This window comes from Rhinolophus sinicus, chromosome 16 (assembly GCF_057876585.1).
Source record: "Rhinolophus sinicus isolate RSI-liver-muscle chromosome 16, RSI-T2T, whole genome shotgun sequence".
Taxonomy (NCBI): Eukaryota; Metazoa; Chordata; class Mammalia; order Chiroptera; family Rhinolophidae; genus Rhinolophus; species Rhinolophus sinicus.
Window position 1 is genome coordinate 32,596,889 of NC_142516.1, and position 24,673 is coordinate 32,621,561.

Below are 24,673 nucleotides of genomic sequence, written 5' to 3' on the forward strand. Positions count from 1 at the left end.
TTCCATTGCAAATTATAATACAAAGAACCCAACTTAAAATAACTTAAGCAAAAAGTTAAATTTCTCATATCACATATGAGATATGATAAAAAATACGGTGAATAAATTAAAAATTTATTACAGCAAGACACATTGCCTTTAACCCCCCCTCCCACCCCCCATCAAAATACCACCCTCACTTTGAATACTTCTCCCATCGTTCTTGCCACTTTCTGAAGTGGTTCTGGAAGTCCTCTTTCATGAGTGTCTTTACAAGCGTTTAAGAAATGATGTGTATAGAAAACATCCTGAGAAATGGGCAAATGGTTTCATCCTCCATGACAATGCTCCGTGTCACACATCGCTTCTGGTATGGCAATTTCTGTCAAATGAAAATATTACGGTGTGTCCTCACCCACCTTATTCACCAGATCTGGCACCGTGCAACTTCTGGCTCATTCCCCCAAAGTCTAAACGACCATGAAAGGTAAACATTTTGAATCAATTCAGGACATCAAGGCAACCACAACAGCGCAACTAAAGACACTCACAAAAGAGGACTTCCAGAACTGCTTCAGAAAGTAGCAAGAACGATGGGATAAGTGTGTTCCAAACAAGAGGGGAGAACTTTGATGGGGATGGTTAATGGCAATGTGTCTTTTACTGTAATGATTTTTTTTAAAACATTCACCATAGTTTTTGATCATACCTCATAACTACATCCATTAAGATTTAGTCTAGGGCGGCCAGTTGGCTCAGTGGTTAGAGTGCAGTGCTCATAACTCCAAGGTCAGCGGTTCAATTCCCACATGGACCAGTGAGCTGCATCCTCCACAACTAGATTGAAAATGATGACTTGACATAGAGCTGATGGGTCCTGGAGAAACACACTATTCCACAATATTCCCCAATAAAAAAATTTTTTTTAAAAAGATTTAGTCTACTTCAGCCCTGCCTGGGAAAAGTGGCTGCTGGCTCTGACTTTTCCCTCTCACCTAATTGGGCGAAAAGTCTTGAGAGTGATAAGATTAAGCTCTCTGCTCAGCTCTGTGAAACAATTTCAACATGTAATATATGTCCCTTAAAAGAGTTGCATACCTCACCTCAAGGACTTTCTGCTTCGGCTGTTTGAAGATCAACATAATTGGTTTGGGTTGTTTCTATAACGTGATAAGTGAGACTCACAGACCGTGCCAAAAACACTGCTACTCCCTTATATACTTATCAATAAAAACCTCCAGTCGGCTTTATTCTGGGCTCCAGTCTTTCAGAACTGTGAGACCCCTGGCCTTCTGAGATTTAACTGCATTAAGTCTCTGTATGTTTCTTTCTTAAAACTTAACCCAAGGCCGCCCCTTCTCGTACCCTCACTGCCCGTGTTGCACTGGACGCGACATAGAATGACTCACAAGACTCAGGAGTGCTATACTTACAATTTGTTTTTTTTAAAGGATAAAATCAGGAACAGCCAAATGAAGAGAAACATGGGACAAAGTCCGGGAGGGTCTCAAATGCAGAGCTTCCACGTTCTGTCCCCATAAAGACACACAAGGCACATCATGTCTCTGGCACATCAGTGTGTTCACCAGCCAGGAAGTTCCATGAGCTTTGGTGTCCAGAGCTTTTATTGAGATTCCATTACATCGGCATCATTGAATTGTTGGCCACATGACTGACCTCAATCTCCAGCCCGACCCTCCTCCCCAGAGGTTGGGCCAACTCTCCAATGAGATGGTTGGTCTTTCTGGTGACCACCCCCATCCTAAATCATCTCATCTCTTAGCATAAACTCAAGGTACGATCCAGGAGGCTCAGAAGTAACAAAGGCACTCCTATTACTTGGGAAATTCCAAAGATTTAGAGTTTCCCTCTCAGAAACCAGGGACAAAGGCCAGTCAAATTCTTTATTACACAACAGAAGGGAAGAAATTTCCGTACATAAAAAATGAAAGCTTCAGGGGGCCATAAATAGGAGAGAGCTACAGCCTCACACAGACACACACACACACACACTCACAGGACCACCAAGGACTCCCTCACCCACACCATCACTCTTCTGCTCATTCTCCCCTACCCAGCCTCTCAGTCTCACACAGGCTCCACACAAGCAGAAGGGCTCCTGCAACTCATACACTTGCTGCTTCCAAAGATTCTAACCATTTGTCCATCTCCATCTGTCCTCCATGGCCTCCTGCACAGTACCGGTCCTCTCTTCAGCATACTGATTTCTTGGTCTCCCCTGGAAAGGAGAGGAGATAAAATGGTAAGGTGTGGGGCATAGCAGGGATCTGGGAGTCTGTGAAGAAAACGGTGAAATCAGGTCAACACCCAGGTCTGAGTATGTCTGTGAACCTGAGTGTACATGTACCAAATGGGTGAGCCCTTGTGATTGTGTGTCCCTGTGTACTGTGGGAACACCCGTGCATTGTGTGTTCCTATTCAGTCTACACATGGGCTTGCGTGGTGTGGGTGTGCCTGTGTCCTGTGTGGGCACCTGTGGGATGCAGATGTGCCTGTGCCCCAGATGTTCCTATACATGTCAGTGCCTGGATGGGTCTTGGGGCTCTGGCTGTCCTCTTCAGAGGCTCTGTCTCCTCTAGCCTGAGGTTCCAGAGGAAGAAGAAGACAGTGCACATGGGTGGGAGAGAGAGGAACACTAAAGCTGTGGTATTGGAGTCAGTCAGGGCTGTGGGCTTCCCGCTTCACAGTCCCTCAAGTCCTAACACTAACACCTACAACCCCAGCTCTGAGTGATGCCAACAACTCTGAGGTGAACCAACACCCAATTCCTGGGCATCTTCTTGGTGTCTTTTTGTTCCTATCTCCTCCTCAAGGATGGCTGCAGGGCACTGCTGTCCTGTGAGTGGGGATTGGAGAGTAACTGGTCTCCTCCTCTCCCAATCACCTCCCCAGGGGCCTATGCTCACCATCTTACTTCCCTTCTCCTTGGGAGCCCCTTCCCACAAGTAAGCCCCTAAAACAGGTTCCCAGATGTGGTCCTCAGTTTCTGCCCCACACACCAGGGCTTTACAGGAAGCTAAGTTCCAGGGCTGCTCTATTCCTTCTGACCTCTGACTCCACCACGCTGAGGGTCATCAGCTCTGAGCACCCCCAGATCAGCCCTGGGTGGACCCTATAATCCAGAGACTGCAGAAGAACTCTGCCAAGGCAAGCCCAGCCCTCCCTGGCCCTGCTTCCTCCCTCTGAGCCCCTGCCCAAGACCTCAGCTCATGACCTTGCCTCTCCTTCCTCCTCCAGAACAAGTGAGTGAGAGGGTGAGTCTGGTGGGAACACATCTTCTCCTCCACTCCCAGGCTGCAATGCTTCCAATAAAACCCAACTGGTACCTATGGATCTGTCAACTGTCTATTTGTGGCCCAGGCAGGGGAAGACAGGTATGAGAGGGAGAAAGAGGGTGGGATGGGGACAGGGAGTAGGTATATCCATTCTCCACACTTCAGCCTGAAGGAACCTTCACTTCCCTCATTTCTGATAACTCTCTCCTACAGTTCAACCATAAGGCTCCCTTCTGCCCTCCAAAGACCAACTGGGGCAGCTATTTCCAAACTCCTACACTGGGCTAATTGCTCTTTCTGGGCTCTACCACAATACCCTCTACTGTCCCTAGCCAGTCTGCCAGGTTTATTGTAATAATCTGATTTCCTCTTTTAATCCCCACATTTCCAACCCAGATGATAAACCCTCTGAAGGAAGAGACTATGTGCCTGTCTTCTTTATTGCTGTATCCCCATGCCCAGCACAGGGCCTGCACATTGCAGACACTCAATAAATATTTGTTGAATGAATGACTTCAGGAAAAAAAATCACAGGAATGTAGGTCTCAGCTCAGAGAGAAAGGGCTATGACCCTTTGGCCATTAAGTGACTTGGCAAAGGCCACTCAGCCAGCAAATATTTCCATAGCCTGGCCTGTCTAGACTGGGTCCTCTCTTGTGGCCTATTCCTCCTCAGCTTAGGGTCACACAAGTGGAATAGGGCAGATAAAAAAGGCAATCATCAGGGCAGAAGCCAGGGAGATTGAGAGTAGTAGAGGGAATTGGAAAAACAGTACTGGATAGAGTCCCAAAGATGTTTTCTTGATGCCTATTACTGAGGTATCCATCTTCCAGGATGGAACTCCAAAATCTGACTTCATCCCTATAAAAGAGGGTCCAATGCCTCGCATCTTAGTAATAAACCTCAAGTTCGCCCCTTTAGTGATAGGCCCTGGCTCCGCCTTCTGGTGACATTTTTGACTCCGCCTCCTCTGAAGAAATGCTCTAACTCGGCCCCTTCCGGGTAATAGGCAAGCTCCACCCCTGGTGCGCGACGAGTCCCTGTGACGTAACGGTAACGGTCTGTTTCCGGGGTGGAGCAGGGAGGGCGGGAGTTTAGGCTGCGCCGACCCCTCAGCCCCCCTCCAGGTGACCCCAGCCCCCGAAAATCCTCACCTGGGGCCCCAAATATCCCAGCCTCATGACCGCAGTGCCTTTCGCCCTGACCCCTAAATGCCCCAGGCCTCCAAGGTGACCGACCTCCTAATTCCTTAACGTCTAGTGCCTCCCAAAATCTCTAATCCCACCCTGCCCCGATGTGGCAATTGAGGCTTCCTGGGGCACCTGTCTCAGGTTACCTGAAATAGACTGGCCCTGAGAATGAAAGAGAAAAGGACCGGGGGTTGGGGAATCCTTGATCCAATCATGCCGCTCCCCAGGAGACGTTTGGAGCCCGGGACATGTCGGGATTGAGGAGATACGAGGTGGCGCTGGAGGCGGAGGAGGAGTGAGTGGAGGCGGGGTTCTGCGGAGGAGGAACCTGGCCCCTCGGGTTGGGGAAGGGCGTGAGTTCTCTGGGGGCCGGAGGAGCAGGAGGGGTGGGGCCCCTAAAGGGGCGTGGGCTGTAATGGGATCCGCCTCTAAGGGGCGGGGTGGGGCCTTGAAAAGACGTCCGAGGAGTCTGTGGGGTCAGCCCCGCCCCGCCCGGCCCGGCTCCGCCCTCTCTCTGCAGGATCTACTGGGGCTGCTTCTACTTTTTCCCGTGGCTGCGCATGTGGCGGAGGGAGCGGAGGTGAGGGGCCTGCCATACCGCGGACCCTCCCCCGGCATGGACGAGGCTCCGGGTCGGAGGACGGATCGGGGGGAATCCGGGAGTCCCTGCCCCGCCTCATGCCACTGTCGGGTCGCCCCACAGCTCGGCGCACCCTCGGGAGCAGAAGCTGGAGCCTCTGCGGGGTCTGATGAGCTGTCTGTCAAGCGGCCTGGGCCCTGTTCCTCAGCGCTCGGGTCGCGGCCTCCCACGCCGCACCCCCGCAGCCACTACCCAGCCAGCCGGTGCATTAAAGATTTAAACCGAAGCCACTGTCCTTCCCTCCTGATTCTGTCGCCGCTGTCACCATTCGGGCTGGGAGCCCCCACTCCATGCTGGCTGTGTCCTTAACTGACAAGGTCTCCCTCCCAAATAGGGTGCCATTCCATGTCCAGCTCCCTTTTATTCCTAAGGCCCCCTCATCAGTATCAGGCCTCCGGTTATTATCAGTGACTGCCTTTCACCCTCTGCTCCCACACCCCCCACGTATCCCTCTACTGTGTGTAGCCTATATGAAGGGAACTAGATAGTCCTGGCTTGGTCTTCCCCCCAATCTTATTTCCACTTTGATGTGTTCTCACACCAGCTCTCTGCTACCACCTTCCTCCTAGCCAGGATTTTGCCAGCTGTCCAGAGAATCTTCTTTTCCTGGGAGTGGGTCTAAAATATTTTAAGACCAGAGTTGGGGAAGTAAGCTATGAGAGGAGAGGAAGATTGCTAGAAGCTGCCTCCCTCAGCCTGCCACCGGGGAGTGACTTGGGACTGTTAATCTTTCCTGTACTTAATATCCCAAACTCCAGCTCCTCCAGTCTGATCCCAAGTTTAAAGATACTTGACAGTCCACCTAGCAGTTCTTGCTCCCTCCCTAGGAGAACCCAAGGGCCACACTGTTCCCTGGCACCCCTTTCTGTCTTGTCACCCAGTTGGCCTGAGACCCATTAACTCCTAACATGCTGAGAGTCAGGGACTCGGTGGGCCTACTTTCAGTCAGGGACTGGCCGCAGCACCAGAAAAGGCACCAGAGGATGGCTTTTACTTTAAAGAGACAGGCAGTTTGTGGGTAGGGGTAAAGCTAACATTCAGCTTGGATAAAGAGAAGATTTGGTCCTATCTGTGGAGAAGCAGAAGGGGAAAGATGGATGCATACCCGGAAGAATTCATTTCTTGCCTTCTCAGGTCTCTGGACTGACTGGTCCATGAGAGACCATAAACTGCGTGGCAGCCAGCCAGGTGATGGAGATCTGTGACAAGATGATGGCACCTCAGGGCGACCGGTTGGCTCAGATGGTTAGAACGCAGTGCTCATAACACCAAGGTCACTGGTTCGATTCCCACATGGGCCAGTGAGCTGCGCCCTCCACAACCAGATTGAAAGCAACGACTTCACTTGGAGCTGATGGGTCCTAGAAAAACACTGTTCCCCAATATTCCCCAATTAAAAAAAAAAAAGATGATGGCACCTCAATCGCTGCACCCAAGCTCTGGGGCACAAGTCCAGACGAGGGTGGGAGAAAGATCCTAGGCATCTGGTACTAGAAGTTCAAGATGTCTGTGGGTTGTGGCCACCCTCAAAAATGGACCTGGAGTCTTGAGCCATTTCATCACAATGTCTACATTAAGAATCCTGTCAAAAGTGGAGTAGCCTGTGCAGCCTTGGGCCTGTACCTCACCAGAAATTATCACAATTCCTGAGTACCTACAAGTCAATTCCAAGGGCCTTTAAGCCTCAACCTACACAGGAGGGAGAAGCTCCAGTTGTTCAGCCTGGGAAGGGGACTAGTCCCTACTCTTGGAGCTGATGGTCCCTTCTGATTGTTGCAGCAGCCCTGCAGCAGAATGAGATGCCCAGGGAAGGTGTGAGGCCCTCTCCCTTTTAAAAGAAGGCCTGCCTCATAGAAGGTAGCTGGCACAGAGCAAAAGGCTGCGGAAGGCACCCCTGCAACAACCAGATAAGGGCTGAATTATTGGGTTATGGCTCAGTTTATGTTTCAAATACGGAGCAGGACTTGAGGGTTGAAATCCCCAGACCAAGAGTGGGAAATTCTTCAAGGTGCCAGAGGCACCAAACTGAGCAGCTTGCCCCTGCCCTAGGCAGTTCCTAGCTTCCTCAAAAGGACAGGAGGAGGAGGTGTTTTGTTGGGGGGTGAGGGGAAAAGGGGAGTGAGGGCTGAATATGGATTAGGAGAGAAGGGACAGAAAGGAGATGGGAGGTTGGTGCTTTAGCAAGAAGATGGGATGCAGAGGGTGGAGAGGTTGTTGAAAGCGGTATTACTGGACCTGGGTCAGGAAGAGGGATGTTTCTCCAGGCCCACAGTGGAGAGAGGCTGGAATTTGAATAGAACAAAAGGGACGTAATTGATCTCTTGAATCTGAAGTCTCAATAAGCCAGGAACTGAGTCTGGAAACCCCAAACCCCTTTTGGCAAGAGGCTGGCGTTTCTGGGAGAGGACTAGACAAAAACAGGAAGATTTCTTGGGTCTTTCACCTGTTCAATAGCAGCAATCTGGCATCAAAGACATTTTATCTTCCCTCATCTTCCCTCCTTATCCACCCCACCCTTCCTCCCTGTCTCATCTTCCTAGGGAAAGCAGCCCCCACCTCAGCATCTCCAAGGCATTCCTAATAACACCAAAAAGGGCCTTTCCCAGCTTCTCTGAATGTGACTGGCCCCAGCCAAGAAACCTCCTCAGCCAGAAGGGCCTGCTTTAGGGACCCATTCCCATCAATTCCTCCTGATAAAATAAGCAGGCTAGGGCAGGAAATGGGGAGGGGAAATTAAGGCAAGTTGGTGCTGGCTTGCCCTCTGCTCCCATACCACCAACTACTCCATCAGAATTTTGTGTGCTAGTATGATTGTGTGATTGGATGATTGAGAAAACACACCTGTGTGGGAGTGGGACTTTGAGTATAACTGGGGCTGTAAAATCTGTCAATGGTTGTCTGACCATGTGAGGGTGATCGAGTGACTGAGGTGTAACTGAATGTGTAACTATGGGTATGTGAGTGTGACTGTCCATCATTGGATGCCTCTGAGGATCCTTGGCTTCCCTTGCTCAGTTACTGGACCATCAGTCCTCAGTCATGCACCACCCCTCTCCCCAGCTTCTCTGCCCAGCACTTATGAGCCTATGGGAAATGGCACTCCTAGAAAAATAGGGGGTCTATTGCACGGGTTTGGGGCAGGAGTGTCACAGAATGAGCAATACATCTTCACCTGCCTCTGACTCACCTGGTGCCCCAGGTAAAAAGTACCCAAATAAAAGGTAGGAGAGAAGGAAGAAAGAGAAGAAAGTATCCAGGCTGAGCAGCATGAAGGGGCCCTCACCCACCATCAGCTTCCTGCTGCTACTGTTGCTTCTGAGTCCAGACCCTGGAGCAGGTGAGTACTTGGGGGTCTAGAAGGCTAGGGATCTGGGTGAATGGGATGAAGGGAAAAGGGGCCCAGGAAATCCAACTTCCAGCTGTCTGATGGAAGGGTTTTGGGTCAGGAGCCCGCTGAACACATGGCCCCACTGTCCCCTAGCAGTGCTACTGCCACCCAGCACTACCTGCTGTACTCAGCTCTACTGACAGCCGCTTTCAAACAAGCTACTGAGGAAGGTCATCCAGGTGGAACTGCAGGAGGCTGATGGGGACTGTCACCTACAGGCTTTTGTGTGAGCTCTGACCCTACCCTTGATACTGACCCCTGACTCTGTCCTCAGTTCCAATCCCTGATGCTGATCCCAACCCCAGCCCCAACTGCTAATTCTGATGTCACCTCAGGTTGTCATCTGGACTTTGCCCTAACCCCTGGACCCTAATTAACCTCATCCCCAAACTATGACTTTGGCTTTGGACCTTTCCTAGGCTTCACCTGTCTCAACGCAGCGTCTGTATCCACCCCCAGAACTGCAGCCTGACTCGGTGGTTTGAGCGCCAAGGGAGAAGACTCCAGGGGACTTTGCCCAACCTGAATTTTGGGCTGATAGAGAAAATGGGCCAGGGACCCCAGTAGCCAAAACAATAAAACAGTATTGAACAATAGTCTCTGATTATGGTCTCCAAGTTCTATGGCTTCTGTGAGCCCTGAATCTGAATCTGGAAGACATCAATAAACAGAAGAACCTCCTCATTCTCTTTATTCATACCTTCACAATCCCTGTCAGGGGCAAGGCCAAGGGACCCACACACACTACACCTACATACATACATACAGAGAACAATGTTTCCTGCCTCACATTCACATGGGCACACACGGACACAGACATACACACCTACACACATTCTGCTGATGGGCCTCCAGCTCTGGAATGAAATCAGAGGTCCAGGTACCTTTCATCTGGCAAGTTTGGAACAAGAGTCTCATAGAAATGAGCTCCAAACAGAACTTTCAGCTGAGACCCCATACACCCATGGGGATTCACTGTCCTGCCTGGGTTCTATCTGTCCGTCCATCCACACCAGCAAGATGGAGTTATAGGTGGAATCAGCTGAAGCCCTCCTGGGTCCTCTATAGGCTTGGGGCTCCTAGAAAAATCAGGAGGCAAATCAAGGAGGATAGTAGGACTGGATCTTGGCCCAGACACTCTGAGAATGAGGGAGGGGACCCAGCTCTGAGCTTAACACTCAGAATGAATAAGGGAGCCCAACTCTGAGTGAGCCCCAACACCCTGAAGGTGGAGTGGACCTAGGTCTGCGTTCATTCACATCAAGAATAAGGGAGGGGACCAAAGTCTGATCCAATATACCCCAACAATAAGGATAGATGATCAGTTTTGAGCCTAACACACCGAAAATGAGGAGTCCATCTAGAAGCCCCAATAGCCTGCAAGAGAGGGAAGTGACCCAACTCTGAGCCTAGGGACTCAAGAATGAAAGGCCCATCCCTGAGCCTAGACATCATAAGAATGAGGAGACCCAACATCCTCACAATGACTGGGTCATCTGACTTAATCCAGACACTCAAAATGAGAGCACACATCTCCGTGTCCAAACCTCCTGGAGTTCCTACGCACCTGGAAGCTTGTCCACTGGAATCATTGGGGCCAAGAACCCAGGCTTTTGGGGTCCATCCTTCCCATCCGGTTTTAGTCTCAGCCTGAAGCATAAAAAGGCAGCTATCTCCCTGACAATGGAGGGCATTTCAGTCTCCTCCAAAAGGCTTTATTAGTAAAAGGTCAGGAGAGGAGTCAGTGAGAATCATGAAGTGATTAGGGGGCGGGAGGGAGAGTAATTCCAAAATCAGACAGGTTCAGTGGGAAGTCATGAGGGGTGGGAAAGGGTGTGGTTTATGGGTATCAGAGGGTCTGTGTGAGACCAGAGGCTGAGGCACCAATGGCAGTCACTTACCAGAGCCCAAGTGCCAGGGCCCCAGCCGCCAATCCCAGGCAAGAGAAGATTCCCAAAGATGCCAGCACAGCCATCTGTTCCAGGGGGTCCCTGTGGTCTGAGGGGCAGGGTCATATGCCACTGTGAGAGTGAGCCTGACCAAACTCAGTGCCTCCTTCTCTCTGGGGCCTTCCCATCCTCTAACACCTTTGCCCATCTACCCCAGCTCACCAAGTGGCCTTGGGTCTGGCAGGAGGGAGGGCCTTGGGGGAGCGGGGCTGTCCATCTGAGGGTTCTCCTTTGGCTGCGTGTATGGCTTACCCCCAGCTGGTATCTCCTTTGGTAGAGGCCCTGAAGGGAGGCAAGACCTGAGGAGAATTATCCATGCAGGGTAGGGACTGAGGCCAGGGCCTGCGGACAAGCCAGGGCCTTGCTTGGACACAAGAAAACCTAGGAGGCGGAGCCTGCAAGGGCAGGGCCAGCTTCTGGGGATGTAGCAGGGGTGGGGGCTGAGGGGCAGGGCTTAAACTAGGACAAGGCTTAAGCTAGGGCAGGGCTGCAAGCAACCCTGCATGAAGCCTGGGATAACAATTGCCAGGCCGCATGGATTGGGCATGTGCCAAGCAGCCTGGTTCTTGCCAACTGGTCCAGCTGATAGATGCTGAGGGGCGGGGCCTCTGCCCTTTCCTTTGGCTCTGTCTCTCACCAGTGCTCGGAGTCCCCCAGGCCTCTGGGCTCCAGGCGCTCCAGGTGCCAGCGTCCAGAAAGTCACGGGCACTGACCCGCACCGCATGGGGCAGCCCAGCCACAGCGTCTGTGATAACCTCCTCTAAGCCAGCTGGCTCCACCTAGCAGTGAAGATGGTTCATTGCCTCATTATTCAAGCTGTAAGCGCTGAGACTACCTGTCCCCCAGCTCCAGCACCCCTGGCATCCTGGTGGAACCATCTGGGCCTCACAGGGGGTGGCTGGTGGTGTCAGGTCTACACCCAGTGTTTGGAAGACAAAAGTGCATAGTGGTTATATAGACAGGCTATGCCATTAGTGGTTATATAGACAGGCTATGCCATCAGACTGGCTGGGTTCAAATCTTACTGGGTGACCTTGGGCTTCTCTGTGCTTCAGTTTCTTCATTTGTAAAATAGAGGTGAATACACCTACACAAGATAATGCATGTACAGTGTATAGCTCAGTGCCTGGCAGGTACACAGTGCTTAATAAATATTGGTTATTATCTGAGGCAGCCACTCCCCAGACCTGATGCTATCTCCAGAGGTAGGTATTCACTATTATCCTTACCTGGGTATATGTATATGAGTGTTTGTATGAGGATGTACCTCTGGGTGAAAAGCACTTTTCCTAGAAAAGTTATTTTTAAAAAGCCACTGCTGTCTTCTCACAGAGAGGCCTTCATCAGAGTTACTACCCTGAAGAGCAGACGCGTGGTCTGTAGGTCCCTGCTGCAACCCCAGCACCCAACACAAAGCCTGACCCGTGGAGAGCACTCTGTAGGGAGAGGTGACGGCTTCAGTGACCTGCCATTGCAGAAATCCATGCAGAACACCCAGGAACATGAAACCAGAGATAAGACCCACAGCCCCAAATTGGGACACACTCTGGACCGGGCCTCACCATGGACCAGGCAGGATGCTGCACTGGACGGTACTGCAGCCGGAACTTGAGCAAGAAGTGGGGCTGGCGGGGCCAGGAGGCAGGGTACATCCAGCTGGCACGAAGGCGGCGGGGGTAGCCAGGTACTGACTCTACCCGAAGCCCCTGGGGTGGGTCAGGACGCACTGAAGGTGGTGGAGACACAAAGTAAGGGCAAGCGACAGGTACCCATCCCTTCCCCACCATCTCCCAAAGGAAGGCAGGTGTGTGTGTGCCTAAAGGTACCTGAGGGAGGCACTTCCAAGGGGGTTGGGGAAGTCTTAAGCTTGATCATCCATTAGGCTCAGGACCTGTCTGTCATCCCTATTATAACATGAGCTGGGATCTGGGGACAGGTTTTTGAAAGGTTTGTTGAATTCAAGAGTGATTCTGCTTTCATCCAAAGAAGATGAGTTGGCCCAAATTTCAGCCAGAGCTTTAGAGCCCCCCTACCACGCACAGATCAGAAGGAAGGAGGGACCAGTAAAGGTTTCCACAGGACAGGGAGGACTGATATGGCTGCCTTCAGCTCAGGGCCTAGAAGCAGAGAGGTAGCTCCAAGGATAGGCAACCAGGAAGAACTTGTGAGGAGGGGGTCGTGGCAGCCGCCTCTAGAGGCGGAGGTAAACCTGCCTCCTGGGCTCTGTTCTCATTGGCTTATTAGTCTCCATGGGGGCCATCTGTGCACTGAAACCGGGTCTATGTTAGGAAAGAACTGTTTGGGAGTTCTGGCAGGCCTGGGGGGATATCTGTACACTGGAGTCTGTTTGGGGTCTCTGTGGTAGAGATCTTGATCTCTGGGGGTGGCTACTCACAGATGCTCTGCAAGCTCACATCCAGCAGGCGTGTGCTGGCCCCCAGGGGATTCACCTCAGTCACATTGATCCGGTACTGGCTCCAGAACTCTGCCCCATGGACCACACAGCGGGTGGCCCCTGGGGGGTCCTGTGGGCATGGCCAGGGCCCTGTGGATGGACTCACCCTAGGAGGGAGGATGTGGTCTTGAGCTTTGGAAATGCTCATTGTGGGATCCAGCTGGAGCCCCCCAGCCTCTCCCTCACGTCCTACCTCTGGCCATCAGCTCCTGGCACTGTCTTCTTCCTGGAAGGGAGGGGGCCATCTGAGGTCAGGAAGGAAAAGAAGGTCCTCCCTCCCTCTAAGGCCTTCCTCAGGACCGTCCTCCCTGCCTCCCATCCCCACATTGTGCCAGCACACACCCAAATATACAGACCTACACATGCAATCATGCACACACCTGTAGGAGGTGAGGTAACGGGTGGGTAAACCGCTGACTTGGCTGGGACTCCAAGTGCAGGAGAAGTTCTCATAGTCGGCTGCTCGGCAGGAGACAACAGGGCGGGCTGGGGGGTCTAGAGGCAGAGGCTACAGCTGGAGACTGAGAAGTGCCCAGTCCTCCCAGCCCAGAGGGCTTACTCAGGACCTTGATTCCCTCAGGAGCCCTGTCTCATGACTGTCACCCAATACTCCCCAACTCACAGCCCAGCTGCAGGGTCACCATGCCCCCAAGTGCACCATCCAGGGTCCGGCAGATGTAGGTACCCTCGTCAGTGCTATCTGCCAGGGCTAGGACCAGTTCATGCCCTAGCCCAGAGTCGGGTCCCTGGAGCAGCCTCGTTTCCCCGTCCCGAAACCAGGACACCGGGACCCTGGGGGTGAGATGAGGTGATGATAGACAGAGGCAGGATTTAAAATATAAGTCAGACTATGCCACAAGCTCTCCACTGGCTTCTCACTGTGCTTACAATAAAACCCAAACTCCCTTTGCGGGCTCACAAAGCCTCTGGTGATCTAGCCCTGGCCTTCCTTTCCTTCTTCAGCATCTCCGTCTCTCCCCATCACCTACTATACTCTGGTCCTGTCTGGTCCCATTGGTCTTCTTTCTGTTCAAGAGTTTTGAGCTCATTCCCACCTCAGGGCATTTGCACTAACTGGTCCCTCTGTCAGGAATGCTTCTTCTGCCCCAAGCTGCCTGACTGCCTCCTTCCTGACCTTCACAGATCAGCTTCAATGTCACCTCCTCAGAGAGGCTTTCCCTGATTACCAATAAAAGAGAACCACTCAGCTATTTTCTTCTACATCACACTCTTTTGATTTTTCTGCCTTGCAGGTATAACTACCTGGGAGATTCTTATTTGCTTATTGTCTGTCTGCCCCACCAGGATATAAGCTCTGCGAGAGCCAACACCTTGCCTGGCTTGTGCACTGCTGTATCCCAGGGCCTATGGTTTAAGGATTAGGTCAGATAGAGAGGTGAGGATTGCAGATACAGGGGGCAAGGAGGGGAGGGGCATGATGACTGGGCAGGGTCAAGAAAGGACCATGAGTGTCAGCCCAACAGGCAGGTGGGGCACTTACCCAGCAGTCACTCCAGGGCAACATAGCGTCATGGACCTTCCAGACTGCCCATACTGGACCCCTGTGGAGAGCAATTCTAAGGAGAAGCTCTTCCTTTCTCTCTCCCCAAGCACCTACTTTGTGAAAGTGACAGGGTAAGGGGCAGACTTTTAAGCCCTGGGTGGGGTCATTGGATCAGAGTATCATATTATAATATAGAGACAGAAATCAGAGGACAGGGTAGAGAGGGGATGTTGCCGGGTTGGATGCCAGGGGCTGGGAGTCGCAGGTTAGGCATGGGAAGGGGCCCCAGGGAGGGTGGCAAGTCACAAGTCAGAGTTGGGGTCATAGAACAGGGTTCTTCTCACCTGGGGGGCCCCAGGCCTGGGGGCAGGAGGAAGCGGCAGACACCAGGGCTGTAGCCACGGCCACCAGGACCCTGCTCAGCCCTGTGCAGCTGCTGCTCATCTGTGAGGAGAAAGACAGTGTCAGCGATCCCCATCCCAGATGTGGGAGGCTAAAGCCTGCCTCCTCCTCTTCCAAACTGGGGCTTTTGGCAGGAAAACTGAGGTACCGAGTGGGGTAAAATTATCAGAAATCACTGGGGGATCTGATCTAAGGTCCCAGTTTCTACTATACACACAGTGCTACATGTGTGTACGCGCGCGCGCGCGCTCACACACACACACACACACACACACACATACACACACACACACCCTCCATTTCAGTCCTGGGCTTAGGGCCCAGAACAAAAGCCAGAGGCGACAGACTGTGCCAGCACTGCCCCGCCCCCATCCTCCACACCACCCTTGGTGCCCACCCCTGGCACCAAGAGCTGGCACCAGCTCCATCACTTGCATTAACTCTTCCAATCCAACTGTTGGGAATTCCGATGTCCACCTGGCCCAGGGCTAGTTATTGCCTCTGACTAACCTGAGGCACCCCTCATCACCCAAGGATTGTCATGGTGGGTCTGAGCCCATCCTGTACTCCTGCCATGGGACCTAGCCCTGCTCTGGCTGCCAAGCCTCTTCTCGCGTGGGCCTGGCTCCTTGCTCTGGCTCCTTGGGCCACTCATCTGGGCCGACTGAAGTCTTATTGGTCTCAAGCCTATGAGGCTGGATGGGGCTAGGGTGCAGGCTGAGGCTGTGTAGTTAAGCAGATCCAGATGCCCTGGCTGCTGCCAGAGGCTGGGGGCGGGCGAGGAGCCAGCAGATGGAGACAGGGTGGCGGGGAAGGGAGAGGAGGCTGAAAGGAGCTGCGAGTCTGCAGGGACAGGGGCCTAGAATTGGAGCCACAAGACCAAGAGATGATCAGAGATCAGGACTGGGAGGTGGTGGGAACTCAGTGAAGTGAGGTCTGGGCTGGGGCAGCAGGAACTCAGGAAGGCCGAGGAACTAACCAACTATGTGTGTATGGGGGTTGGAGGGTGCTAGGAGAGAGGGATTCTGGATGGGGGAAAGCAGAAGGAAGGCAGTGGGGAACTGGCCATGTGGACAGGAGAAGGGGCAGATGGGGAGAAGGCCCTGGGGGTGGGGGTGCTTCAGAAGAGGAGCACAGATCCCTCCCAACTGGAGCAGAGCAGGGGCCTCCACGTGTCCATATGTCTGGGTGTCTAGTGGCTCATCCCTGGCCCCCCAGCCACATTTACCCTGCTCAGCCCCACCTACCTCGGTTACCCCAGTGGCCGAGTGTCCATGGCCTCCAGGACTTCCTCCCACCAGCTACAGCTCCCGTCTCAGAGCCACTGAGTTCTGGGACCCCAGAATCATCCCCTCCTTCCCTTTCCCTGCCCCCGCCCCTCTGAGCCCTGGAGCTCAGCCGCCCCTGGCCAGGCCCCCTCCCCGCTCTTTCCTCCTCCCTTCCCACCCTCCTCCTACCGAGGCCCTGGGAAGGGAAGAGGCCTCCCCTCAGTCTGGAAAGGAAGCCACAGGCGCAGCCAGCAAGAGGGAAAGGAGGGCTGCTTACGTCCCTATCAGGGATAGATTCCCGTGTTTTCACACAGCCAAACACAGTCACATTCACATATGGACTCACTAGGTACACTCAACAAAAAGACACTCCCTTTCAACAAACGTGGATACAATCAAATGAAAAATCAGACACATACTCTTGCTCCCACTCTAGCAAATATTTCCTTAGGGCACAGCTGGCTGTGTTTTGAGGGGAAGGGAGGCCCCAGGTGGGGGGATATAAAGAAAAGCTAGAGTCCAGTTTCTCCTCCCCTGGATGTTCCAGCCATTTCTCACCTCCCCCTCCACTCTTTGGGCCCCAGCACCAGGAAATGCCTTTGGTCCCTTGGTGCCAGATACACAAGACCGACACTTACCCTCAAACACACTCTCAGATACAGCTACTCACAGTCACACCAATACACTCAGATATCCTCACTCAGACTCACACATTTACATTTACACATTCCCATGGACTCACACAGACACTTCTTATTCTTCCTTTCACAGTCACATGCATACTTACCACTCTGCTCCTGGGATGGGGTCATAGCACTCCCTAAAAGCAACTCCTCATCGTGGATTATGTCCCCTCTTCCAGGGACCTCTGAGCATGGCAGACATCCCCCCGTCGTCACTGTTACAGGCCCCGAGGTAGCCAGAGACAAAGGTGAACAGGGGAGTCAGGCACAGGGGTACAGAAAGACAGACATGCAGAGAACCTGAGAGGCAGAACTGAAAAGCAGACACGCAGGGATACGTGGGGAGACTAAACTGTAAAGAGACACAGAGCCATAGCTCTAGGAAGACAACAAACAGTAAGGAGAGAAAAAGCAATATAAGGAAACTGAGTTAGGCAGGGAAATAGAAGATAAGGAGCCGTGGATCGGTGACAGGGATTCTGGAGTACAGAAAGGAGGAAAAGCCAAGTGTGTTGGGGTGGGTCTGTCTGTGCTGGACACTCAGTGGAAAGGTGCGTCCCATTGGCTGTTGAAGTGGGTCCCTCACATTGGAGCACAGCTCCCCTTCCACAGTCTGTGAGCACACAGGACACACACGTAGTACAAGTCTCACTCTTGCTCTGCTACTCCTGAAGTCACACTGGTGCACACAAACCCAGCCACCCCCTCTCACACTGGCAGAAACAGTCTGAAACTTTCCCAAAACACATTCCTTTATGTGGTCACAGGCCGTCTCACACACAAACAACACGACCCAGTTTCTCACCAAAACTGCACATGGATAGATACGCACTTAATCCCACACTTGCACAGCCACACGCACACTGACACACGCAGTCACATTAGCTGACAGTTGCACGAAGTGACACTCAATCGCAGAGCCTCACACACTGACATCGTCACACACAGCCTCACAGTCACACACACAGTGACAGTCCCTCAGTCACCTGGGGCCCTTCAGGTCCTCACCACCCTGCTACACCCTCTCCTGGAAGGCTTCTCGTGCATACCCGCGGGCCACACCACTCCTCACCTTCCGCGGCCTCCGCCGCCAGCGCCCTCCGCCCTCGCCCTCTGCCCGGGCCTCGACTCCCTCCCGCCCTGGGGCCCCCGTAGTAGGGGCGGCTCCGCCCAGGCACCAATGGAAGGAGAGGGGTGAAATAGGGAGGGTCTCGGCCCATTGGAGCCTCCAACTGCCAATCACCTCCACCCCCACCTCTGCCGGACACTTCCTGTCCTGTCCCGGACTGAAGAGGCTGCGGGGAGGACAGTCTGGGGCTGGATTCCTGAGTTCTAGCCTGAAGGCCTGTCCTCCTGAGACATCAGGACTGGAATCTCTCACGTCCCTCCCCTTACCTACTGTCCACAAGCAGCCTCAAGTTCGGTGGCTCAGGAGCCACTGGGCAGGTGACTGGAGAAGCTGAAGGTGCCCGACTCCAGATAAGATAACGAAGGATTGGTGTAGGGCACTGGTTCTCAAACGTTGTTGGACATTGTGGTTTTAAAATTGCCAAGCCACACTCCAAACCAATTAAATCAGAATCTCTGGAGGCTGGACCTAAGCATCAGTATTGTTTAAAACTCCCCAGATGATTCCAAAATGCAGCCCAATCAAAAGTATAGGGTCAGGTAGGTGGGTAGGGGTAGGGGTGTGTGTGTGTGTGTGTGTGTGTACGCTCCTTAACAAACCAGCTACCCATCCAGTGTTCTCATCCATTCCCCAGTGACTGGGGGCTTAAGGGAGATGTGTACCATGTCTATCTGAGCTCCTTCCAGACCAGGGCAACACTCCAAGTCCCAGACCCTTCCCCTCCAGGGTCTCAAGGAAGAAAGAACCCTGGGCAGGAAGGAAGATAGCCAAGGTTCTCCTGGGCCAGGTCATCACTGTCTGCCCTTGGTTGATTTCCCCTCCCAGAGACTCAATTCCTTTGAGAGGAAAATGAAGACAAAAAGCTTGTGGCCATCCTTGCATTGTTCACAAGCCCTGTCCTCACCTAAAAGTTTACAGGACACCTAGATGGCATCAGATATTCTGGGTTGCATGGCCTGTTGTTCCCACAGGGTTATACAGTGTTGTCAGTTACATAGTCTTGCTGGGGAAACAGGGCCAGAGAGGAGGGGATAGACCTAGGGTCACTCCAAGAACCATCTCATCCTTCCAGGCCCTGGGACTCCTAACTTTGGCAGCCCCTTCCCTGCCGGAGCTGTTTTTGGCCCCATGCAATGATTAAGGCACAGGGATAACAGAGGTGTACAGAGCCTGCACATACACGCCGCACATTGGAGTCTGGAGAAGCCAAGAACACAAAGCCATGTACACATTCCCTACCCGCCTTCAGCCCCTGTGGGCTGGAGCAGAGCCAAGCTGCAGCCACTCACAAAGCCAGGGTTCTGGCCAGCAGCCCAGGGTCTGGCCTCTGACCACTGGGACCAGGATTCTGCTAACCAGCTCCCCACCAAAACTTCAGGCCCAAGCTTAGTGAGCTGACACCCTAGGGGTGGTGGCAAGGGGGGGGGCTCTTACTTTCCCAAAGCCTCAGCCACATACAAGAACACAGGATTTTTAATCAGTTTCCTAAACTGAGATGGCTTTGTTACTCCAGGAGTAAGAGAATCTATTGGCCAGACATAACACTGAGTATTCATTTTGTTCAGAGATTTAGAGGGGAATTTTGGTATCCTTAAGTGGTTGCACATCTGCAGGCAAAGAAAAGTTGTGGCAGGAGCTATGCCTTCAGCCTTTAACCCCAGACCTCCAAGGGTTAGAGATCACATTCCTCTGGTGTTAGAATTTGTGATTAAAGTTTGAAAAGTACGGTTTTATTGACCCCACATCTGCCCAAACCCTAGGCCCTGGTACTTTCAGACAGAAGGCCCTGGGGTCAGCGTGGTCAGGAGATGGCTGCTGTCTCCCTGTCCTTTGGTCCCAGGCTGTAATGAACCTCAGGAAGTGCTCTTAGTCTCTCCGCAGCCTGGAAGGGGAAGAGGGAGGGTAAGGGCTGCCCAGAATGGTGGTATGGAGTTCTGAATGAGAGCTTGTGGGACCAGGAGGCTGGTGATAAGGACTGCTAGAATAACCAGAGGATGAAGGAATTGAGCAGCTCCTGAGTCCCTAGGAATGCTCAGGTTATGAAGGTTCTCAGGGTCATGATTGTTGGCATCCCTTGAAGAAATGGGAGAGAAAAGAGGACCCAGGGTGCTCCAAGTCCTGACCTGCTCAGGGGTGAGATCCCTCTGAGCCTGGGCAAGCATTTCGTAGCCAACCATGAATTTCCGGACAGTGGAAGAGCGCAGGAGTGGAGGGTAGTAATGAGCATGCAGCTGCCAGTGGTCCCAGTTGGCTTCAGCCTCTGATCCCGTGGGAGCCCCTAACAGGAAGAAGGCAGATATGGCTGGTAATGGCCCTTTTTTAGTTCTGCAGCCTAGCCACTACCCCCAAACCAGGCTAGGTGTCTGAAAATTACATCTCCCAGCATTCTGTGCCAGAGAGGAGACCAGACATTAGAAAGTACACTGGAAGACATGTTTTCACCAAGTTCCCTGCTCCATCCTCATTCCCAGCAGCGCTACACTGGACATTTCCCCCAGCAAGAGTTTCAAGGACTGCTGAGGGTTGCAGTCCACTGGGTGGGGCACAGGAGCCCAGAAATGATGTTGGGGCTATATATGGGTGTTCAAAAAGCCTCACCGTGCCAGCCCATGGTGTAGGGAAAGGAGGTCTCAAATAGGTTGTCGTACTTGGTCAAGAGCTTCTTCATGATGAAGGCTAGATCTGGAATCAGAGCCTGACTCTCAGCCAGGGGCCTAGATGCTGGCCCTACCAGAGCCACCCTCATACAGAGTCTGGGCCCAGGGTCCTAGTTGGGAGACTTACCATCACGCTCAGCAGGGGTCAGCTCAGGCAGCCGCCGCACATGCCGACGGGGCAGCAGCAGTGTCTGGAAGGGCCACACTGCCCAGAAGGGAACCAGCACTAACCAGTGCTCACTGGTTAGAACTAGACGTTCCTGGGCAGACCGAATAGAGATGAGGTCATCAAGGCAGGTGTTGGGGGTCAGCAAATAGGCAAGGGAAGCAGAATTAAAAATGTACCCAGAATCTGATGGCTTTTCACCAACTCTAACACTACCACCCTAGTCTAAGTCCCTACCACCTTTCCTTTAGATTATTGCTATGGCCTCCTAGCAAGTCTCTCTGCTGCTTCCCTTCTACCCTTCTCCTTCACACACCTCTCTCTTTTGGGGTGAGGTTAGGGGCCCCTTGGGGACAGGGCCTGGCTTTCTCCCACCTTCCTGAGCAGCTCCTGGCGGCCATACTCCATCAGCAGGGGCTCTCCATGCTGACTCTGATAGGCCCGCTGAGATCGCTCCTCACGCTGGGCAATATCTGGCAGGAAACTGCTGGCCCACACCTGTCAAGGAATAAGAACAGAGAAGAAAAGACAGGTCCTTCACCCCGAAGCCTCCACATCAGTAGCACACTCTGTCCCATCCTGTACTCCAACTCCTCTCCCACTCCCCACAGTACTGGCTTGGACTCAGCCTAGAAATCCACTAGAGCCTCTGAAATACACTTACCTGGCAGTGGGGGTGGGGGTTGGAACAGCCCATCATGGCTCCTTTGTTTTCAAAGATCTATTAGGTAGGGGTAGAGAGCTTTAGTAGCCAAAAAGACACCAATTCAATCCCTCCAAACCACACCCTGCGGAAACAGGAATGCCACTTCCCAGAACTAAAGCTGGACCACCTCCTCCCTGCCCATCCAGGGGGAGGAGGCAACCTCACAGACCTGCACCCAGGGGTACTGGGCACCCAGCTCTTCTGTGACTGAGGCCCACACATCCACAACAGCGCGGATCTCAGGAACTGACATGAGTGGCAGCGTCACATCCGACCAGGGGTGGAAGCACAGGACCTTACTAAGTAGAGGAAGGGAGGGAGGGATGACAGAAATATAGGGCTTGGCTGTGCTAGGGGCAGGGCCCAACCCCAGTGCTCAGTCCAGGCCCTGGGTTGGAGGTTGTAAGAGAGGAAATCCATAGTTACCAAACGCCTCGAGCAGCCTCTGCTTGGAAAAGGGGGTGATCGCTGGGTCCTGAGATAAAAGGGTATCATTCTCTGCAACAGAAGTACCCCCAAGAGGTGCACCCTCTCTTCCCTCCAACAGCAGCTAGAGCTAAGTTACCTGGATTGGGTGCATCAGGCTGCAGAGCTGGGAAGTCGTTGTCAAACAGGAAGGTGCTATCGTAGTGGGGATTCACCTACAGACAAGGATGGGCTAGAAGCATTCGCTGCCCCATACCACAGGTCATCTGGTGGATTTCAAGGGCTGGACAGTGTAGAAGAAGGTGGGGACTCTGGGCTCAAAAAGACTTGATGAGATATGACCCAGAAGGAAGTCCACTACCCTGTGGGTGAGGGGTAGTCCTAAGGGGGAGCTACAACCCCTGGCCCAGCCTGCAGATGTAGGCTCTAAAGGCTCACCTCTCCATTGGCCCGTGTAGCACCAGGACACAGAGGGTTGTGGGGGTCATGGCGGGGCACTGTTTTCAAAAGCGAGGGCTCTACTTGTCCCTGCCAGGGCCGCTTCATACGGTGAGCTGACACCAACACCCACTCATCCTGTAGCGGGTTGTAGCGGATATGCTGATGCTCTGGGGGCAAAGAGTAAAGATCAGTCAGCAAAGCTCTCTTCCCCTCTCGCTCCTGGGTCTCACCCACCAGCAGGCCCAAACTCGGAGACATCCTCTCCGCCCCGTCCAGCTCAGGAGCTGAAGGGCCGGGCTTGGGCATTCCCAGCGCCAAGTAGCTTACAGGCCAACTAGGGAGTGTCTCCGCCGCGCGAGCCTGGCGGGGCGGGCGCGCAGACCTGGGGGTAAGGAAGACAACTTCCTAAGGAAAGGAAGGGCTCGGCTCCGCGTCCTAGTGAGTCCTGCCCACCCTGCAGTTACCTCTTGCCTGGAAGGGTGTAGCGGTAGCGTCCGCCTCTGACCCCTGCCGGTGCTGCTCTGGACCCACACCGCTGCGCGACATGAGGTTACAATTGTTGGGAGAGATCTTCTGGAACGTATGCCCAGCTGCCTGTCACCCATTAATAGGTCTTCCAAGCCCCGCCCCACCCCCCGATGATTGGCCGGTCTCCGGCACGTGACTGCCTGAGGGGCCGACCATCCACCTGGGGGTGTGACTCAGGGCGGTCTCTAGCTCTATAGGGGGTGACTTTGGTGACTACACCTCCGCTCCAGGGCCAAAGCCAGTAGCCTGCAAAAACCTCTGTGAAACGTACTTACTGCAGATCCTTTGGCTCCAGGACACTTACAAGATTTCTTTACAGTATTCAGTCATTCATTTGGTCATTCATTCAGCAAATATTTACTATCAATCTCCCCTGTGTCAGCCACCCAGGCTCCACATGGGGCAAAAAGATGCCCTTGTGTGCACAAGTCAGGCATGCCTTCTGCCCTCCTGGAGCTTACATTCTAGGGCCAAGTACGGGTAAAACCCTGGATCCACAATGACCTCATTTATCTGCTTCAGTGGCTATGGTGGAGAAGGGGGGTGCGAGGGGCAGGCATTGATCTGCTTCAGCTGAACTCTGGCTTCAAGTATTACCTGGAGAAATGGGTACTTCACCGTAACTGTACTTCATCCCCACCAGGTAGCAGAAACAGATTTAGGGGAAAAAGACTAAATAACTGAACGAAAAAGGGACTATGTAATAAGCCTGGCAAGCTAGTGTGGAAGAGGGGGCACATGGCAGGTCTGACAAGCTCAGTAACCAAAAGTAACTACAGATGGTCGGATCACAAATTCCTAACTGGAGAGGTTACAGTGGGTAGTCACCGCCCAAGCCTATACATAGCTTCCTCAGCAAAGGTCAATCTTTACCTTAAGTGAGCTCTCCATCCATTGTTCTTATGCATCTAGAATACCTTGGAAATGCCAGAGTAATTTTCTTTTCCAGACCCCTCAAATGCACAACTGCACAAGATCACAGAACCCCTCATTGTTATCTTTTTCCCTACATACCATCTCTATGTGCTGTAAATACTAATTAATAACTATCCTGTATCCACCAATGTAAAAGAAGTATGTGTTTCTCCATTTTACTTTTTATCCACTCCTAAAGATTTCCCCACTTTGCTTTTTCCTGCCTCCTTAATATACCACAAATGGATTTCACGTACCTCCCTTACGTTTTCTCCTTTGATTCTAAACATATAAAAAGAACTATAAAACCGGGGCGGCTGGTTGGCTCAGTTGGTTAGAGCGCGGTGCTCATAACACCAAGGTCAGCGGTTCGGTTCCCACATGGGCCAGTGAGCTGCACCCTCCACAACTAGAGTGAAAACAATGACTTGACTTGGAGCTGATGGGTCCTGGAAAAACGCACTGTTCCCCAATATTCCCCAATTTAAGAAAAAAAAAAAGTGTTTTAAAAAGGAACTACAACACTGCCATTTTCCAGAGCATTTTCTCAATCTGTTGAGATTTTGCTTCTATACATGTCCTCAAAATTCGGCCCAAGTAAACTCAAATTTCTAAAGGTGTGGACACTTTTTTCATCAACATAACCATATGTTTTCTTTTTTTCACTCTCTCCACCCTCACTCCCCCCACCCCACACACACCAAAAACACAAGAAGTGGATGAGGTAAGAGGGCTATAAGAAAATTGAAAATGTGGAAAGGACAGGACTATCAGTAGCTCCAGCCACCATCTGGGTGGGGTCAGGGGTGTTTACACATCCCCGTCCCTTCTCCAACTTTTCCTTGGATCAAACCAATGGGCTAATATTGAAAAAAATTCAAATTAATTCTTCCCCTGGCACTTTTAAAGAGCCATCTAAATACTGTCTGAACCTCCTTCCAATTCCACAGT

General features: G+C 52.5%; 4 protein-coding genes across 20 annotated transcripts; 2 read left to right on the forward strand and 2 right to left on the reverse strand.

The window, feature by feature from the left end:
* Window positions 1–1,869: 1,869 nt before the first annotated feature.
* On the reverse strand, window positions 1,870–17,927 carry IL11RA (interleukin 11 receptor subunit alpha). 10 transcript variants are annotated; one of them, XM_088793642.1, is made up of 13 exons: window positions 17,827–17,927; window positions 14,746–14,845; window positions 14,399–14,459; window positions 13,520–13,689; window positions 13,278–13,392; window positions 13,091–13,123; window positions 12,838–13,004; window positions 12,005–12,168; window positions 11,080–11,221; window positions 10,605–10,724; window positions 10,395–10,491; window positions 10,061–10,143; window positions 1,870–2,218 (listed from the first exon to the last, which is right to left on the reverse strand). In XM_088793642.1, exons 2-13 carry the CDS (start codon window positions 14,843–14,845, stop codon window positions 2,193–2,195), a joined length of 1,278 nt encoding a protein of 425 aa, XP_088649768.1. In that variant the 5' UTR covers window positions 17,827–17,927; the 3' UTR covers window positions 1,870–2,192. The 10 variants fall into 10 exon arrangements, 8 of the variants coding, with proteins under 8 accessions (XP_088649768.1, XP_088649764.1, XP_088649767.1 ...); XM_088793643.1 differs by lacking the exon at window positions 1,870–2,218 and adding an exon at window positions 9,168–9,572; XM_088793638.1 differs by lacking the exon at window positions 10,061–10,143.
* LOC109448962 (uncharacterized) lies at window positions 4,227–5,331 on the forward strand. Of its 7 annotated transcripts, none has more exons than XM_074330662.2 (4): window positions 4,227–4,328; window positions 4,693–4,760; window positions 4,947–5,045; window positions 5,169–5,331. In XM_074330662.2, exons 2-4 carry the CDS (start codon window positions 4,714–4,716, stop codon window positions 5,323–5,325), a joined length of 303 nt encoding a protein of 100 aa, XP_074186763.1. In that variant the 5' UTR covers window positions 4,227–4,328; window positions 4,693–4,713; the 3' UTR covers window positions 5,326–5,331. The 7 variants fall into 7 exon arrangements, with proteins under 7 accessions (XP_074186763.1, XP_019590380.1, XP_019590390.1 ...); XM_019734821.3 differs by having other exon boundaries at window positions 4,248–4,328; window positions 4,986–5,045; XM_019734831.3 differs by having other exon boundaries at window positions 4,287–4,334; window positions 4,986–5,045.
* On the forward strand, window positions 8,373–9,060 carry CCL27 (C-C motif chemokine ligand 27). Its single transcript, XM_074331485.2, is given in 3 exon segments — window positions 8,373–8,442; window positions 8,587–8,719; window positions 8,913–9,060. Coding segments are annotated over 3 exon segments (351 nt in total).
* A 1,411-nt stretch (window positions 17,928–19,338) lies between the features above and the next one.
* GALT (galactose-1-phosphate uridylyltransferase) lies at window positions 19,339–22,901 on the reverse strand. 2 transcript variants are annotated; one of them, XM_088793644.1, is made up of 12 exons: window positions 22,744–22,866; window positions 22,607–22,661; window positions 22,277–22,446; window positions 21,978–22,053; window positions 21,839–21,887; window positions 21,582–21,711; window positions 21,371–21,427; window positions 21,082–21,204; window positions 20,668–20,800; window positions 20,482–20,565; window positions 20,007–20,161; window positions 19,339–19,765 (listed from the first exon to the last, which is right to left on the reverse strand). In XM_088793644.1, exons 3-12 carry the CDS (start codon window positions 22,382–22,384, stop codon window positions 19,685–19,687), a joined length of 996 nt encoding a protein of 331 aa, XP_088649770.1. In that variant the 5' UTR covers window positions 22,385–22,446; window positions 22,607–22,661; window positions 22,744–22,866; the 3' UTR covers window positions 19,339–19,684. The 2 variants fall into 2 exon arrangements, with proteins under 2 accessions (XP_088649770.1, XP_019590323.1); XM_019734764.3 differs by lacking the exon at window positions 22,607–22,661 and having other exon boundaries at window positions 22,744–22,901.
* Window positions 22,902–24,673: the final 1,772 nt, after the last annotated feature.